Genomic DNA, 18165 nt, shown 5'->3' with positions numbered 1-18165 from the left:
TAAAACATTTCAACTTCTTGTGGACCAATCAGAGCTCGACGCGTCCAGACCACTTGCTCCAGACAGATACCGGTGTCACAACAACGATATGAAATTATGAATGGATGTTGAATTTGAACACTCGACTCAAAGAACCGGAGAACTAATTTAAAGGATACATATTTTGACTTTTACGATATAAAACGATACACATAACACGACATTTTGTTAAAGGTTAGAGTTATGAAAAGTTTTTACATCATTTTGGAGTTAAAATTTCATAGGGTATCGAAGTTCACTCTAGTTTCATAGTATAAAATACATGTGTTACCTAATATTTTTAATATAATAATGATTCAAATATACTAATGATTTTTAATATACTAGATCATCTTTAATTGTTGACTTTATATAGATTTCAATGATTTTGTTGTAACACATATCATATAAGCTTTGTGAATCCTCAAACTATCAGTGTAATAAAGGTTGATAAAACGTTAAAACAGGAGTTGCAAGTTGCAACATAAATTTGTGTGCAGGAATTGATGTGAATAGGAGTTAACGTCCAGTTCCATCTAATGTGCAATGTAAACTAAATCTAACAAGCATAAGTTTGCCATTAAATCTTGGTATGTCTGACAAATACAAGTATAGCCACATTGCTAGTTTTGGCTGTGCTATGTAAATTGCACATCATTAGCATAATAATCTTATTTCTTTACTATTGTTAATGCAATTATACAGTGAGTGAACATGCCACCGGCACAACCAAACCTGTGGCTAGCTACCTCACTTAAAACTAGCTAAACCACTGATAACCAGGTATAAATACTTTTTTGTCCTGATTTGCAGACCAAAAGATACAAAAACCTTTTTTGTTTGCATCTTACAAAATGTTTTGAGATAAATATTTATCCCATGTAAAGTCCTTGCTGAGATCCTTCAGCATTGGCTACATGGAATTGCATCTTCTAACAGTTGAAACTGCACATTTGTGATGCTCCATATTATGATGAAAATTGTTTTGCCACATAAATACTTAGAGTAGATAGTTAATTGCTTGAAGTTAACTTTTCTTCAAAATCAAGTAACTATGAATGCTTTTTTTATGTTTACATTTAGAATAAATGCAATAGTTGTTCAAGAAACAATGAAGAGTTTCCATTACTGTATCGTGTTTATAATTTTAACTAAATATTTCATATCTTATTCAGGTAACTTTAAATGTTTTGATTGTGTAGAATTTATAGTTTGCATCTTCAGTCAGTGACTAAGTAATTACCCATGTATATAATGAATTTTGTTGTTATTTAAACATGTTTTCACTATGATTGCTCATGGGCATATGGGAGCTATCATTTCTGGGGTGGCAGTAAATATTTTCCCCAACTCACAATGAAGGTTCCGCCATGTTTTCATCCAACTAATGTGTAAAATTTGCCCAATTTTTCAATCATCCAAGTTTCTTTGGGAGGGGGAGGTGCACCCACACCAACCCCAAACCCATATGCCTGTTTGATTGCTCATTTTAGTTGTGCAATATGAGATTCAGAACATATTAATTGTTAATTTTTTTTAAACTTAATTTATGAAAATGAGAGATTGCTCACAAATTTTTACATGTACTTAACTATATACCACTATTACATACATAAGCCTCAGTTTTGAAATCCTTTTTGAAGAACAGTTGTTTATTCACAAAAACCATAACTGTACAAATTTTATAGATGGATTGGCTGTGATGTCAATAGATCTTGGTAGTGAATTTATGAAAATTGCTATTGTTAAGGTATATTTATAATATTCATATGATATCCATCTAGATATGTTTTATGCCACTTAAATCTTGTTCCTGCCAATTTATCTTTCGGAATCTATAAAGCTATTTATATTTGTGATATGGTGTACCAGATACTCTTGGAACTTGCATGGTACAATAAAATGGCAGAATTTGCATCAAAATAAATTATGGTATATTTTTGGATGTATTTACATTTCAACACACTTTATGTACAAATTTACATGCAATTCAAGATTTCATTTTTTGGAAATCCATAACAATTGCTTTGATATACATACCAACACAGTTATTTTCATGAAAAACTGTCCTCCTATAATGTGTTTTGATATGCACTTAATTTACCTCTGGTTAAGTTGCATTTTTCAATTAATTACATGTTACATGTTTTGTTACATTAGCCTGGAGTTCCTATGGAAATAGCTCTCAATATGTAAGTAAACCAGAATTTCGTCAAGTGTGTTGTGTGTATGTACCATTTATTCAAACATTTTGTCTCATAGTGTGACATTGGCTTCTGTTTGAATGTCCAAAAAAGTTTTAAACATTAAATGTGAACTTTTTGTTTCTGGTCATATGCTTTGACTTACAAATAATACCTGCCATGGTACTTTTATTACTGAACTCAATAGATAGTTTTCCAATTCAACGATGCAAAAATATTTTTCAATAAATGATGGAACGTTTTAAAAAAGACAAGCGCCAAAGACACTGATTGCGTTATCACACAAAAATTTTTTGTAAATTAAGTTTCAGTGATTGCCATGTTGAAATCAATCACTCAAGCACAATGAAACTATGTTCAAGTCACTTCATTTATCTTTCATATCATTTCCCTTGAATCTAAATGTGTTAATGAGTTGATTGCTTTGATGTGCCATCATTGCTTTGCAAACATGAACGTTTTGTTGATATGTAACTTAATTCAAAACTCGAACTTTATTAGAGAATCAAGAAGAAAAACACCTTTAGTTGTCTCTTTAAAAGATGATGAGAGGCTATTTAGCGATCCTGCCATGGGTGTGGTGAGTGTCTTTCATTGTACATGATAGTTCACAAGATAATAACCGTTTGGAATTCAAGCAATTTTATTGGTCGAGGGCCATAATGTATTTAAGAGAGGGCCGACGCAAGGTTTGACGTCGCGAAAATTTCTCGTTCATAAATTACAAATGGCGGTGGGCGATTGGTCACTTTTTGTTCTTATCACAAATGACGTCATATCGTCATATCACTGAACAGAAATGTATTTAATTTGTTAATCTGACGTCTCGTCTTTATGGGTAACTTATTTTATAAAAATAACAGCAACTTATTTTATTCGGACAGTTTTGAACTTTTCGGTTTTAGGAAAATGTCCATTTTGAATTCTTTTCCCACTGAGATGTAATGTTTTATATGTTTTTTTGGAAGTAACTGGTATAATTACGCTCTGCAGCAAGAAGTTAGTTACAATGGCGCAGACGCGAAATACGTTTTGAGTTGAACGCATGCGCCAAAGGTAAAGACGAGTAGGTTTGAAGGAGCCAACTGGCTGGAGAATATGCTCTGGATGATAGACCTCTTTTTCAGATACAGTTTTCGAGCGACGTATACAAGCAAAGTGATGATATTTTGCTGGACGTTGGCCTTTTATTATTCGATTATATTTTTCTCTTTCGTTTCGATGTGATTAGGCCGTGAAGAATCCAAAGTCTGCGTACCTTTACCTTCTTGATGTTATCGGGAAGAAAATCGGCAATCCTCTTGTTGAAATGTATAGAAAAAGGTGAAACTACCTTCAAGCACAGAGGACGAGTTGAATTAATATCACTTTCAGATAAACATGAGCTACTGTTTTTTTGTAGATTTCCTTATTATGAGATCGTAAAAGATGACAGAGAATCAATTCTATTTCAACACGACAGGTGAATTTTATATGTTTAAGGTTATATGTCAGGTGAATTTTATATGTTTAAGGTTATATGTCATGTGAATTTTATATGTTTAAGGCTATATGTCATGTGAATTTTATATGTTTAAGGCTATATTATAATTTGTATTGTAAAGACAAGTCATCAATATGTATTCTAGCGAAACAGCGTTTTCTGTTGAAGAGCTGCTTGGTATGATATTAAACAACTCTCGCACTATTGCCGAGAAATTCGCAGGTACTGATCACAAATGTTTTTGTTTGTGGCTTAACATAATTTTTGGTCTTTTGCGCCCATTTTCTCCCAGTTGAAATGTCCATGCATTACATGAATAATGTGAACAATCTTTGTGTATTCGTCATGGACTGTTTCAATTGTGTTGTGTTGCAGATCAACCAATCAAAGACGTTGTTATAACTGTGCCACCATTCTTCACTCAAGCAGAAAGACGGGCAATACAAAGGTAAGCACGTATTGTTGCCCTTGATTTCTTGCTACTGGTTATTTAAATTTCAAGCCTTTTCTATCTGATTACGCAAAACATTTAGCCTGTCAGATTGTAAAGGCTTGAAAGCTTGTGTATGTGACAGCTACGAACAAATACCTACTAAGCTAAATGTTATAGATCAGCTTCAATGGTTGGCTTAAATGTTCTTCAGTTGATGAATGACAATACGGCAGGTTAGTTATATTTATTCCACGTAGTTTAACTTGCTTTCTGAATTTTTCCAAATTGCTTTTGACATAATTTGGTGTATTTTTAGCTGCACTGAACTTTGGTGTTTTCCGATACAATTCCTTTAATGCAACAGAAAGGGTAAGTCAAAGGCTTGTGCGCTTCTTGAAGGATATTGACGCATGCCTTCTGGATTGCAATGGACTACAATATATTTAGGACAAAACCATATCATAAAATGTCCCGTAAAATTCATATTTTCATCCTGTCCTGAGCACTGTGAAACAATGTCGTACCAGGTGCTTATTTTTATCTCGCATTGTCACAAAATCTCGCGTTAGATGCTTGTTTTTATCTCGCGTTGTCACACAGTCTTGCGTTAGATGCTTGTTTTTATCTCACGTTGTCACACAGTCTTGCGTTAGATGCTTGTTTTTATCCGCGTTGTCACACAGTCTTGCGTTAGATGCTTATTTTTATCTCACGTTGTCACAAAATCTCGCGTTAGATGCTTGTTTTTATCTCGCGTTGTCACACAATATTGCATACCATGGTTATTCTCATCTGGCATTGTCATACAATTTTGTGCCATATCTTTATCTTTATCCTTGGACTTCTAATTAGTTTTATTTATAGTTACATGAAGTTACATACGTGGAAATGTAAATGCTTGTTTTGCAGATCTATATGTTTTACGACATGGGAGGAACGAGTACAACTGCGACTATTGTTGGTATGTATGCATATTTTTAGAAAGACCGTGTACATGCGGGTCTTACTGCACTTTATAATAATATCCTCTTCGTCGTTGTTGAACTGGGGTTTTATAGTCTTAGTTTTAGTCAACTCCTGACTGCCGATTTTTTTATTTTCCGACATGCTTTTATTCATGAATTCGAGGGTGGAGGTGTTTTTTTGCATTTTCAATGTGAAAAATGAAACTGACTACTAAATTTTCTGTAAGAAGCATTTTAAATTCACCAAGTCCGTATTTCTTCTGTAGGTTATAGCACTACCAAAGTAAAGGATAGAGGAATAGCCGAAACTGCTCCGCAACTTGTCGTGAAAGGTGTTGGGTATGGCGTTGTTTTGTGTATTTTGTTGCATTTTCAATGACTTGAAACGTTTGTCAAAGTGCGCATGACTGACTGCAACTTGTCGTGAAAGGTGTTGGGTATGGCGTTGTTTTGTGTATTTTGCTGCATTTTCAATGACTTGAAACGTTTGTCAAAGTGCGCATGACTGACACCAACTTGTCGTGAAAGGTGTTGGGTATGGCGTTGTTTTGTGTATCTTGTTGCATTTTCAATGACTTGAAACGTTTGTCAAAGTGCGCATGATCGACAACGCAGAACGATAATGAATATCGAATTTTGTAGATTTGATCGTACATTGGGAGGTCGAGAGTTTGATTTTCGTATCCGAGATCTCTTAGTTGAGCTGTTTATGGTGAGTAAAATGAACATTGTTAGCTACATATAGTCCACGAATGTACAATACTATGCGTTTTGTTTCGGTTATCAGAAAGCTAGATTTTGGCCAAATGCCAGTTTACTGTAGATCATGTGCTTGCTGGATGTCGGAGCATGCTAGATTACTGTAAGACACCAGTCTATAAGATGTTAACCATCATAATTGTCAATGTAGGCTATCAGGCTCCTGGATATAGTCCATTAGTCTACTGCATGTACATATAGACCATCAACATAGGATGTGCGATCCCTCTGCTGTCTTGTTAAGTACCAAGTTTACAAGTTCGAAGAAAGTGCTGCACCAACATAATGTGTTACTTTTCGTGATCGTTGTATTTGTGATTTAGGCTTTACAATTGTTTCTGTGTTTGTATGTGAATTTACAGGAGCAACACAAAGGCCTGGACCCTACCACTTCACCTCGCTCTATGAATAAATTTCTTAAAGAAGCAAAGCGTGTGAAGCAAGTTCTGAGTGCTAATACAGAGACTTTCTCACAGGTTTCTCGACACTATGCATTTAATCAAATCATTTCTAATATTTAATGCTGAAAAAACTAAACTCAAGTTTAGAGTAGTAAGTTAAATTGCACCTTTTGCACATTTGTTACGTATTTATCATTATGACCAATGTACATGATTACACTATTTTGTTTCGGCGTATATAGATATAATGTATAGCGTAGCTATATAGCTAAAATTTTTGTTTCTGTATCAATGTGCAGGTATGCGTTGGTTAATCTTATGCAGGCTGCAAAGAAATAAACCATTCAATGTCGTTATTTGTAGATAGAAGGCGTTTTTAAAGATCAAGATTTCCGAGCCAAAGTAACGAGATCCAAATTCGAAGAAATGAGTGCTGATCTCTTTGACAGAGTTGCTGGTCCAGTTAATCAAGCATTGAAGTCATCTTCTGTTACACTTGTAAGATATTGCATTTGAGATTTTAGACATTTGAGATTGTGAGTTTGAAGATCGTTGATTTTGTGCTTGAAAAATTTCTTAAAAAGTCTTTGGAAGTATGACAAGAAAAGTAACGCAAACCCTTAGAAGTTGTGTATTTTCTTATTTTCAATCCTTTTTATTATTTGTAGGACGAGATAGAGAGTGTGCTTGTTCTTGGTGGCGGATTTAGAATCCCTAAAGTTCAAGAAATTCTTCTTAGTACTGTGAAGAAGTAAGGCAATTTCCTGTTCTTCTTCCTGCTTGAACCTAATCGTAATTTCTACCTACAAACGTTCGTATGATCATCATTAGTTGTCAAAAGCAATTGATCAATCATATTATCGAATTATTATTCTCTGATCTTTATCTATCACAGTAGATGAACTCTTGTGTCATTCAAATCAGCCTGCTGTTGTCATATATTTACCATGGGCAAACTTCTAGGATAAGGCACTTCCGATTGAAAAAAGGCGACAAATTTTCATGGCACTTTCCAGCAAAAACAGCCTCCTGTTTGTTATTCTTAATTTCATCTTACACTCGCATTGTGTGAATATTGTTTAAATATAGTTTTAGTTACATTACATAATGTATTTTAATTGGCATTTAAGTATGTGTGTTAGTCCAGTTATGTAACTGCGCGCAGCAACATTCATGCGATGAACTCCCAACGCAACATTTTCATTTCAAATAAATGCATTTTAATTTCTTGTAGGCCAGAGCTCAGTAAGAACATTAATGCTGACGAGGCAGCAGCGATGGGTGAGTGTTCAATACATAAGAAGATGAACAGATTATGCATGAGTTATGTAGTTTTGAGATGATCTTTTTTGTTCCTGATGCATATGTACTGCAGAGTTTTCTTATGATTATTTGGCAAACGATTACTTTCCTGTTTGTAGAACATTCTGTTTTAAGCATATGGGACGCTGGAACGTTGATAATTTGAGATCGACAAATATTTATACATTCGTGGTCAAAGCTCATATAAAAAATAATTGATTTCAAAAGAAGATAATTAGGCAAAACACGCATAGATAATTTGAGATCGACAAATATTTATACATTCGTGGTCAAAGCGCATGTAAAAAATAATTGATTTCAAAAGAAGATAATTAGGCAAAACACGCATTTGAGATCGACAAATATTTATACATTTGTGGTCAAAGCTCATGTAAAAAATAATTGATTTCAAAAGAAGATAATTAGGCAAAACACGCATATATGAATATTTGCTCCCTCGCCAACTATCGACGTTTCGGCATCCCTTTTTTTAAACATTCTATCTGTTTCTACTCGTATTTTATTTGTTGTGTGCTGTTTCAAAAAAGATGTCCCCTTTTACATTCATCATTCGGCTCGTTGTGCTCGTGAAAGAGCAAAGTTTGCTTCACGTCAACCACATTATGACCGTCTCTAAATGCAAAAGTAAATTAGGAATAAACAGTAGGACCTCTTCATCTTTCAACTGGGTGCTGAATATTTATATATAAGACTGTTAGCACGGATAGCCAGCATAGGATACCTATTGGTCATAAAATGACTGTCTTCCTTTATGGTAATCACGTGTGTTGTGAGATCTGTATGTGTTGTAACAATTTCAATGGTGTGGCCCCATTGCTCGTTACCTAAATTATTCCACTGGTAGGGTATCCTTTGCATCGTTCATATTTTTTTTTAATTTCACCTGACCTAGGTGCTGTTTATCAAGCTGCCAGAATGAGTAAAGGATTCCGAGTGAAGAATTTTGTCGTGAAAGATGCAAGTGCTTATCCAATTGAGGTAAGATTTTTACTGAGCTATCATCGTTTTTTACTTGTTCATTTCTTTAAAAGTGTATTGTTTTCACAGTAAGTGAAAACTAAAAAAGAACACAGGAGGACCAAATAAGCGGGCTGGTTACGCCATTGTCATTACTTGAAACGTCTTCGGCTCCTTCAGTAGAATTCGGTATAAAGACACGAGACTCTAGTTTATTATTAACATTTTCAAATTGACGAAAATGATTTTCTAATACAATTAAGTCACGTGGTCGTAAACATCCACCTAAAAGACCTCGGTTTAATAATGTGTTTCATGATAGCTATGTACGGACTTCTCTTGATTGTCTAAAAGCAGTACATTGGCACTATCCTTTGATCTCTAGTTTAGCTCTGAATTACATTTTTTGTATAAGTGCAAGTTTTTCAAAGACTATAATTACATTCGTACACACTAACTCGTCATTACCAGTAGCTACTACATATATTTCACACAGAAAAAGCTTATACTCTACAACAAGCATGTTATCTGGCCATCCACCATTCAACGTATATTTATATAAATTTAACAACGTAAATTATTCATTTGAGGAAAATACTTGACATCGAATTTCCATTAGATTTAGCAATGTCGATAGTTACTTTCTCCAAAAGTATTTCAAAATGGTCTTCTTCGCTTCTTGCCTTATTGTTCTGTCCTTCCAGAAAAAAATCGACGAACTCACTACGGCTCTGAGCAGAAACAAATTGGCACACCATCTTTCAATCATGACGATTTCTGTTTTCGAGGTTTTCATTTGCGTTATGATAGCTGGAGCTATAAAACTGACGAATGAACACGTGACCTCTAACAAACAGGACTCAGCCAGTTTAAAGTTTTTCATGGTTTCCTGTTTTGATGGCTTGTGCATAGTGTTTTTGTTATTTGTATGAGTGCTATTTTGGGCTCTAGGTTCAATTTTACCACTTAATTTTGCCAAGTCATCTTGTCGACCATTGTCTCTTTCAGAAACAGGTTGTGGACAAAGCTCTATTTCCAATTCATCTTTCACCCAAAAAAATGGCAGTTCTTTCGGTGTGTGATTTTGAATTCTTTATTTGACATTTAGTCCATTTTTCTGCATTCAAAGTAGTTGTTTCATGAAAATAACTCGCCCATTGCAGTTTGTCTGTACTGGTACTTTGTAAATTGTCAAATTTTCTGCATATTCCGCTAGATTTTCCTTCCAAACGTTTGTGACAACTACGGAAGGCTTCAGTGTCTTGTACTTTATTCCTTGAGTATTGATGTATTGCACCTTCATGAGAGACGCGATTATCTTTTAAGGTTTTTATCGGGTTTTTGATGTTTATAAGAGCTTTACCGTGCCAAAAAATTTTCTTGTTGCTTGCTTTGCGACGCGAAAAATTCTGCCGTACATGTAAACGACACTGAGTGTGTGAAAAGCGTAAACAGCAATGTAAAATTTCACCAGTGGTTTGTTCGAGCCCAGGACCTTAGCCACGACGCTAACAATAAGATATGGAATGAAGATGCAGCAGATATAAGCTGTCAGCCATTTTTTCGTGAGTTTTGCTCGATGATATACTGGGTGGATAATGCTTAGGTAACGTTCAAGGCTCATGGCAGATAACATAGCCACCGATAAAACGATGGATATGAAGAAGAGGTTGTAGAAGAGGTAGAAAGATGTACAATTGGGTTCGGCAGTTATGGCTTCTGTCATCATCTTCGCGCAAAAATATGGCGAAACGAGCAAACCGATTCCCAGATCAAAAACAGATTGAAGGAATACGAGGAAATATTGTAAACTTGTATTCAAATTGTGTGACATGCAGAACGTAAGAATTGCTGTTGAATTTAATAATATGGTTGCAATTGTTGTTAAGAACGTCGTGATTAGCAAACAAATGTGGTTTGTATAGTAACTTCCCTTATGGAACCTTACTATTACCTCTTTTTCCATTTCCAAAACACGGCATATTTTCAGTTGTAGATGTTGTCCTAACGTGGTATTCATAATTTAAGGTTTCAGTGCAGATATTCTTGTTGTTCTTTTCAAGGATTAAACGTATTCCTCACATCTCCTTACTATGTTTACTACTTTATATATACAATCCACTGTAATGGATTAATTTGTCATATGCATTAACTACTGGAAAAAAAGGTGCTAAAACGCTTTACTTTTGTCGGTAACAGACCGAAATGTTGTATTTCCATTGTAATATTACTTTTGAGTTCTTCGATTTCTGAATACATCATACTTTAAAAGGTAGCCTGAGTATTAACAAATGGGTTGCTTTTCTGCAATGTTATACCTTTTAGAGGCGGACTGAATTTGACTAATTTTGGCTAATTTGTGTGAATCTTAAATTTTTGTAACTTTGCGTTGTCCACATTATTATACACGCCTGATATTGATGTCTTTTTCCCTTTTAACATTATTGAGTTTTTTTACAATCGACGTACAAATTAATGGCAAAGATTAAGTGAGCCTAGTGAACGCCATGTTTCGCGTCTTGTTGCGAATTTTTTTCCTCGCTCAACATTTTTAAACTTTACTTACAAAAAGGAAAAACAACCGATATATTAGAATTAAGATAGTTTTTAAGTGAAGAGAAATGTCTGTAAAAAATAAACACTCCGAAAAAAGGTCCATCCTGAACTCGATATTTGAAAAAAAGCTTAAAGCCTTAATCATCGATATAGTTGAATGCTCAACTTTGTTTTAATTGAAAGTTGAATAAAGATAAATTATAAATGTAAGTATATGATGAAGGCTATCAGAAAAAATAACGTTATTAGATAAAAGTTGGGACTTTGTATTCAACGAGTTTAGGCACTGTTTAAAACCTTTCTACTTCATTAAACAGAAATATTTTGTACATTGAATAGCGCACAAAAATGACATGGCAAACACTCGTATTTTTATTTAATTCCTGCAGTTTTATTGGTTTTAGAAACTTTGTTCTGCAACATATTGACGGCGGTTCGAACGTCGAACTCTTTTTAGCAACAAAATAATTAAAAAAGCGACGTTTTCACTTTTTATATTGATGTAAATGTCTAAGCCATGAAAGTTTTTCAAGGTTTATCTGGAGAGTTTTGCTTGAAAGTTTTCAAAGGTTTATTCTTTAATAGCTTATTGATAGGTAATAGTTCTCATAGTAAGCGTGAATTTTGTCATCCACATGGAGTTAACTGTGTTCTTTATCGGTTAAAATAAAGAAATGAAATACTTTTATTACCGTTAGACATCTGCTAATCAGCGACTAAAAGCTTGTTTGGTCACGTGAATTTCTCAACTAAAGCAGGGACGCATGAATATTTATATATAATTATGCCAATGCCTTTCTCTTTGAGAGACTACATTTATACATGGCTGGCAAATGTGCCTCGAAAGAGCTTATACTACAAAATCAAAATCTTCCATTTCGTCCCAAATGTTGTAGCGTTTGCCTTCAATAGGATTTACATCCTATTTTTTTCGAGAAAAGAGAAACCCTACAGGCATATCAACGACGCTATGTTGTCGAAAATAATTAGACTAAATTATAATATCAAACATTCAACAGCCATGTGACCATATAAGCAGTGAGCATTTTGCCGTTGATTAGTATCAATAAAATTTACGTTTGGACTGTGTGATCGTTCACAATGTAACAGGCAGCTGGCACGCGCAGAATAGTTATTCTCTTCGTGACTATCAAAATCATTTTTGGGGCAAATGTGGTATAGTCCAGTTAGGCTAACGCGTTACTAATAAACTCATATACGTATGCTTTTTGAAAATACTTTGCAAGTGGGCTCATTATTTGAGAGAAATGTCTGTTACAGAGGCGTTCATTTGTTATTTCAATGAATTCATGCAGCAAATATACTGAGCAAATATCTATTAGTGCAATAACAACATCAGTTGGTATATACTGTCGTTGTTAGGGCATTTATAACAATGAGAGGGCGAAATAATTTCCACTAGGTTGGGTTGCCCACTGGAGTGTAATGTTTTGTTAGATATAGACGACTTTTTTTATGAATACTGAATTATAGTCACCAACATCCAGTTTAGGTTCAAGGGAAAATGAGGCAGATTTACTTATTATAACCATAATAGCGCAAAGATATCATTATCGTTATAGAACTCACTATTTGATAGTTTTCGAGACGTGTTTAACTTCGAAAGTTTTGCAGCAATTTTATACCAAAATTTTCTGGAAAAAGCTCTTTGTATTCACGTATTTGAGCATGCGCAAAATGTTCAAAACCCCTGAACTGTTCTCTCCGTTTTAAGGTTACGTTTGAAAGGCCGTTGAAAAACGAAAAGGGTGAACAGACCGGCGAGTTTAAGACAGTAAAAAGAACTTTATTTCACCGTAACAACGTCGTTCCTCAGAAAAAAGTGATGACTTTCAACAAAAACACGGAAGATTTTAAGTTTGCCGTCAGCTATGGCGATATAAGCTTTTTGCCCGAACATCAACAAAGGTGTGTTTATATGTATGTATTTATATAGTCATCCAATCTACGGATACGAGTTACGGGCATTACGGACAAAGGTGTAGAGCACGTACATGTTCATTTACACAACGCAAACAGGAAATTTAAAACACACTGTGCATGGAAATATTTCATGCTTTCTATGTTTCTCTTAGCATGCTCGGTAGCTCTCATCTCATGAACGTACAAGTGAAAGGTGTTGTTGAATCGTTCAAAAAACACGAATCCGATGAAGTCGACTCCAAAGGAATAAAAGCTTACTTCATGTTAGACGAGACCGGAATTCTTTCTTTGGAGAAGGTAATAGCTTTGCAAATTGATCGCAGCAAATTGCAAAATCGTGTAAATTTGATTACGTGTATTGGAAAAGTAATTGTTTTTCAGATAGAATCAGTCTTTGAAAAAGCTCCTGAGCCAGAAAAAGAAGAGCCATCAACCTTTGCAAGTAAGTTGGCTTTTGACCCATCGTGTTAGGTTTGAATGATTTTTTCATCCTTCACTTGATGTAACGACCAATGGCAATCTTTCGACTCACCATTTAGAACTGGGTAGTAAAATATCGAGCTTTTTTACCGGGTCGTCCTCGGAAACGGAAGAAACATCGGAGGGAACGAAAGAACAAGGAAAAAAGGTGACGAATTAGTTTTAACGTAGATGGAGTCGACGTTACACTATGTATTTGACTTACCCTATGTCTTCTTATATATACGTCTAAGTGTAAAAATATTTGATTTTGTTTTACACATAAATAACAAATGTTTATTGTTGATAAATTGATGTATTTCTTCTTTACATCAAACACCTTACGAGAGATCCTCTTTGAATAATTAATATTGTGATATACTAGGTGTGAGTTAGAGGTATCTTTTATCCTTTTTTCATACCCCAGCATGCATGTTGCTTGTTTGCTAATGAGAAGTTTTATCGTGAGGTCGTCTTGGAAAATTTTAGTTACATCAAATAATCGCAATTTGAAAGCGGGATTTAATTTTTTTTCGCGTACTTTCTTATAAACGTAAAACGTCTGAACTCCGAAGTCAACTTCCGACCTGCAATAGAAGTGTATGCTCAAAGTAAATTTCGAAATTAAAACTTGTTACGTTTGAAAGTGAAAAAGCTGTATGAACTTCCTTTTGGAATTTCTTAATTTATATACAACGTTTTGTTTCCACGCCAAAGTTGTCTCGTTAATTATGAAGGAGAATCGTCTGGCGTTAAAAGATTCTAAGAATATTTCACAACATTAGGCAACTGCTTCTAACAGAAAATCAAAAGTTCATATGATAAAGATTAGATTTTATTCTAGGTTGAAGAAGAAAAGGAAGAGCAGCTGAAAAATAATGATCATGAGAGCGAAAAGAGCGAAAATGGAGACGAAATGGTGGGCTTTGCTTTGAAGACAGTTGTTTAGATTGGCTTAATTTAACTTTTAAATAATTTGTCAATTTGAAATACATACTGTTACTTTGATCAAGGGGTATATGATTGAGAGGGTGGGTTGCTTCAAAAATTCTATTTCAGGTTAGGGCTCACCCCTTCACAATTCTTCAGTTTGTTTAGTTTGCATAATTTCCGTTATTCTAAAGTTTCAAATTCTGTCCCGACGATCTTCACATGACAATTTAGGCGTTAGCGCGCTTGAAGTTTTATGTCACATTATATTCCAGTTTTGTTTTGAAGTTTTAAATCAGTGACAAAGCCATCTTGTATGTTTGGACGTGCTGTGTAAATATTTCTGTTTTCTTAATGCAATAATCTGAAATGGACATAGCCACGACCGATATTGTGGGTGACTAAGATACTGCTTAAGGAATACATCAGCCAGGTGCATTTTCTGTAAGAAGGTTTTATCATCCAAATTCACCAGGTAGCAGTGACGTAGCCAGCCCGCAAATTTAGTCCTGCTATGTTAATTTCTCTGTGTTTACTCACTGTAAAAACAACAGATTTCTAAAGAAATGAATAATGTTAATGTTCTAAAATTTACACAGCAGGACCAAAACTTGCGGTCTGATTACGCCTCTGCCAGAGAACTATGCGCTTACTTTACTCGGTTCTCAAATAAACCATCCACTTTAATTTATAAATTTATAATTATGCTCGTGACGTTTTTCATGGAGAAATTACATTTATTTAGGTCATTTATGTTCTCGAGATTTATACTTAAAATTGCCATCTTTGCCAATCGTATATCACAATTTCTTTTTCATCTCTTCATTGTTATAGAAGAAAACAGATGGAGAGGCAAACAAAAAAGCGGACGAAAAGGATACTGACAATGCAAGCAATGATACGAAAGATCAGAAAGCGAAAAATGATGAAACAGAAAAAGCAAAAAGTCGTGAAAAGGAAAACGAGAAACCTAAAAATGAAAAGAAAGAAGAGAAAAAACCTGAAGAGAAAAAATTAAATGAAGAAAAGGTTAAAAATGCCAGCGAGAAGGTTAACAGCACAAGTGAAAACCCAACTCCGCCAAAACCATTAAAACCAGTCATTGTACGAGAAGCTCTTGAAGTTCTACCTGAAATTGTCGATTTTCAAGAAATGTCATCCGAACGATTCGAGTTCGCTGTAACGAGGTAAGTTTGATTCTTGGTAATCATTTAAAACTTATGAAACCAATATATTTTAGTTTGATTTTATTCGCATATCCAGTAAAGTAGTTCTTTTCAAAACTCCGGCATTTTTATGCAAGTGTACGTATGTTTATGTTCATAATCAAGGTTGAAGAATTTAAGAGCTCGTGATGATGCTAAAATAGCAATTGCCCAGGCAAAAAACTCCGTCGAGAGTTTCCTATTTGAAACTCGTGATAAACTTACAGATGAAGAAGGCGAAATGTTTATGACTGAAGAAGAACGAGAAAAACTGGAGACGACATTGAGTGAGGTTTCTGAATGGCTAGACGATGAAGGCTGGGATACCACCGAAGAAGTAAGTGAGCTATGACTAAGCGAAGGTTGAGAGCAGTTATATCTACGTATAGTTTAAGGTTTAACTTTGTTTGGAGTACTATGACTACTATCGAATATTGACTTACCATTTCGGTAGTTAAAGAATTACCATTTTAAAAAAATTACTGTACGATTTATTCTGAATGGCATGAACCAACTCCCTGCGAGTACGCTTTTAAATATAAAGCCCAAATATCAGTAAATAGACCGCTTAAAATGCAGTATGGTCGTGCTTTGATAAATTTTTGGAATCCAGAAAGGAGTGACTTTGCATGGTTAGTTTGAATATAATTCCTTCGTTTAAAATCTGAAAGTACGATTTTGTATTTGTGTGTGACAGGTGTATAACTTGAAGTTGAACGTTTTGAAAGATGCATCAAAAGATTTCTACTTAAGAATATCTGAAAATAAAAATCGTCCCGAGGCTTTGGAGAATCTTCGACGTAGCATGAACTTAACGGCAACATTCCTCAGTCAAATTGCTGGTATGAAAGAGAGAGAAGACATGTTCACCAACAAGGATTTAGAAGATGTTTCGAAAGTTCTAAATGAGACAATTGTAAGTTATTAAAGTTTACAATTACTCAACACGAGAATCGTACAAGACTGAATTACTAAACTATTTGGTGATGAACGTGTTTCTTTTATTTTGTAAATTAAAATACAAATACTGGGTTCAGTCATTTTATACCATACGCATAGAGTAACATTTCTTCACGATAAATATACATATTTTTATATGTGACTAACCTTTTTGTCACAACCGATACCACGACTATAAAATCTTTCTCAAAAACAGTTTTTCCTATAAATATTCAAATAAACTATCCCATGGATCATGAATCCTAAACAAAAATCAGGGACGTGTCGATTTCATATTTTATAAAAGAATAGATTGAAATCAGTCGTAGTTTTCTTTTAATGAACTAAAACACTGTATTGTAAGACACTATCATACATATTTCACAAATTCACAGCATTTGATAACGGTACATTAATTTTGAATTTAATCATCAGGAATGGCTGTATGTAACAGAAAAGAAACAAAACGAGAGCAAATCATCCGACAATCCTGTTCTTTTGGTGAAAGACATTACACTAAAGACTGGCAAGTTAGATCGCGAACTGATGTATTTGCTGAATAAAGCCAAATATTACGTTCCCAAGGCTAAACCTTCAGGTAGGACATTTCGTGCCGGCGTACAATCGTGAATTGTAAAACTAAGTACTTATGAAAATTTAGCTTATTCGCTTTTACCGATTAATTGAACAAATATTTTTGTTCACACGTCGAGAACACATTTAGTCATTAATGTTAACGTGTTGCTTGCCTGAATGACCTTAGTATTGGCTTTAAAGAAAATTCTGTTTTGAGAGAACGTGGTTTGGAGGTATTTCCGATGTGATCAAAAATACTCTCTTGCTTCCCAAATACTGTAGATGTACATTGACCCAGTTTCTATAGTTTTGTGATCTTTTTTGACAGATAACAGTACAAGTACAAACAGCACTGAACCGAAAATCCCAAAAATCTGATGACAAAATCAAAGAGTCCGACAAGACCGATGAATCTAAGGAAGGAAAAAGCAATCGACAAGAACCTGGTGATAATGTAGAGAAAAGTGAATCAGCCAACGGTAACAAAGATGATTCCAGTGATGAAATGAAGGGAGAGAAAATTATACAAGCAAATGATGAAGCGGATAGCGATAGTAAGAGGGAAAAAGAGGACACAATTGCATTTAAAAAGGATGACAAAGACAACATGAAAGAAAAACTGGCCGATACCCCAACAGACGACACGACGGAATCAAGTAAATCTGGGTCAAGTGAAGATCATAAAGAATTATAAATTATTGGATATGATGAAGAGAGAGTTTGAGTGAAAGTTAAAACCATCTATTTCTAATGCCCTGTTCGTTTGCTACGTACTTGTATGTATTTATTGTATGAAAGCAAATGCTCGAAACTTTTCCTCATATTTTTTCCTGCAGTCGATCATCTTGAAACATTTGCATTTTGAAAGTATTAGTTTCTGAGCTGTTTCCTCATTTTGTTGGTGTATACTACTTGCCAAATGCTGTGTTATTTTTTCAGCTATCTAGTATAAAAGCAAGGTTCTTTGAACCGTTGTCTACATCTACGTTCTTGCAAAGAAAAAGTCGCATACG

General features: G+C 34.5%; 1 protein-coding gene across 2 annotated transcripts; it reads left to right on the top strand.

Annotated features, from left to right (window-relative positions):
- The first annotated feature begins 58 nt into the window (after positions 1-58).
- On the top strand, positions 59-18121 carry LOC124445084 (hypoxia up-regulated protein 1-like). Of its 2 annotated transcripts, XR_006948100.1 has the most exons (30): positions 59-213; positions 1102-1193; positions 1707-1768; positions 2179-2210; positions 2724-2802; positions 3454-3545; positions 3625-3684; positions 3851-3927; positions 4081-4153; positions 4316-4371; positions 4455-4507; positions 5048-5099; positions 5370-5442; positions 5746-5815; positions 6225-6338; positions 6627-6761; positions 6932-7014; positions 7498-7544; positions 8479-8564; positions 12835-13028; positions 13196-13340; positions 13425-13485; positions 13583-13671; positions 14347-14421; positions 15267-15619; positions 15764-15974; positions 16335-16553; positions 17012-17174; positions 17481-17618; positions 17703-18121. XR_006948100.1 is itself a non-coding variant. In XM_046995791.1 (29 exons), the coding sequence occupies exons 2-29, from the start codon at positions 1130-1132 to the stop codon at positions 17528-17530; spliced, it is 2868 nt and encodes a 955-aa protein (XP_046851747.1). In that variant the 5' UTR covers positions 59-213; positions 1102-1129; the 3' UTR covers positions 17531-18121. The 2 variants fall into 2 exon arrangements, 1 of the variants encoding a protein (XP_046851747.1); XM_046995791.1 differs by having other exon boundaries at positions 17481-18121.
- The last annotated feature ends 44 nt before the right edge of the window (positions 18122-18165 follow it).

Source organism: Xenia sp. Carnegie-2017, unplaced genomic scaffold (genome assembly GCF_021976095.1).
Source record: "Xenia sp. Carnegie-2017 unplaced genomic scaffold, XeniaSp_v1 HiC_scaffold_22, whole genome shotgun sequence".
NCBI lineage: Eukaryota > Metazoa > Cnidaria > Anthozoa > Malacalcyonacea > Xeniidae > Xenia > Xenia sp. Carnegie-2017.
This window is presented reverse-complemented; position numbering and strand designations above follow the sequence as displayed.

Excerpts from the sequence above, each read along its gene's own strand:
- LOC124445084 (XM_046995791.1), top strand. The coding sequence starts at position 1,130 with ATGAAGAGTTTCCATTACTGTATCGTGTTTATAATTTTAACTAAATAT. Across the intron at positions 2,211-2,723 it reads ATGGAAATAGCTCTCAATAT|AGAATCAAGAAGAAAAACAC; the intron begins GTAAGTAAACCA and ends GAACTTTATTAG. Across the intron at positions 5,100-5,369 it reads TACAACTGCGACTATTGTTG|GTTATAGCACTACCAAAGTA; the intron begins GTATGTATGCAT and ends TTTCTTCTGTAG.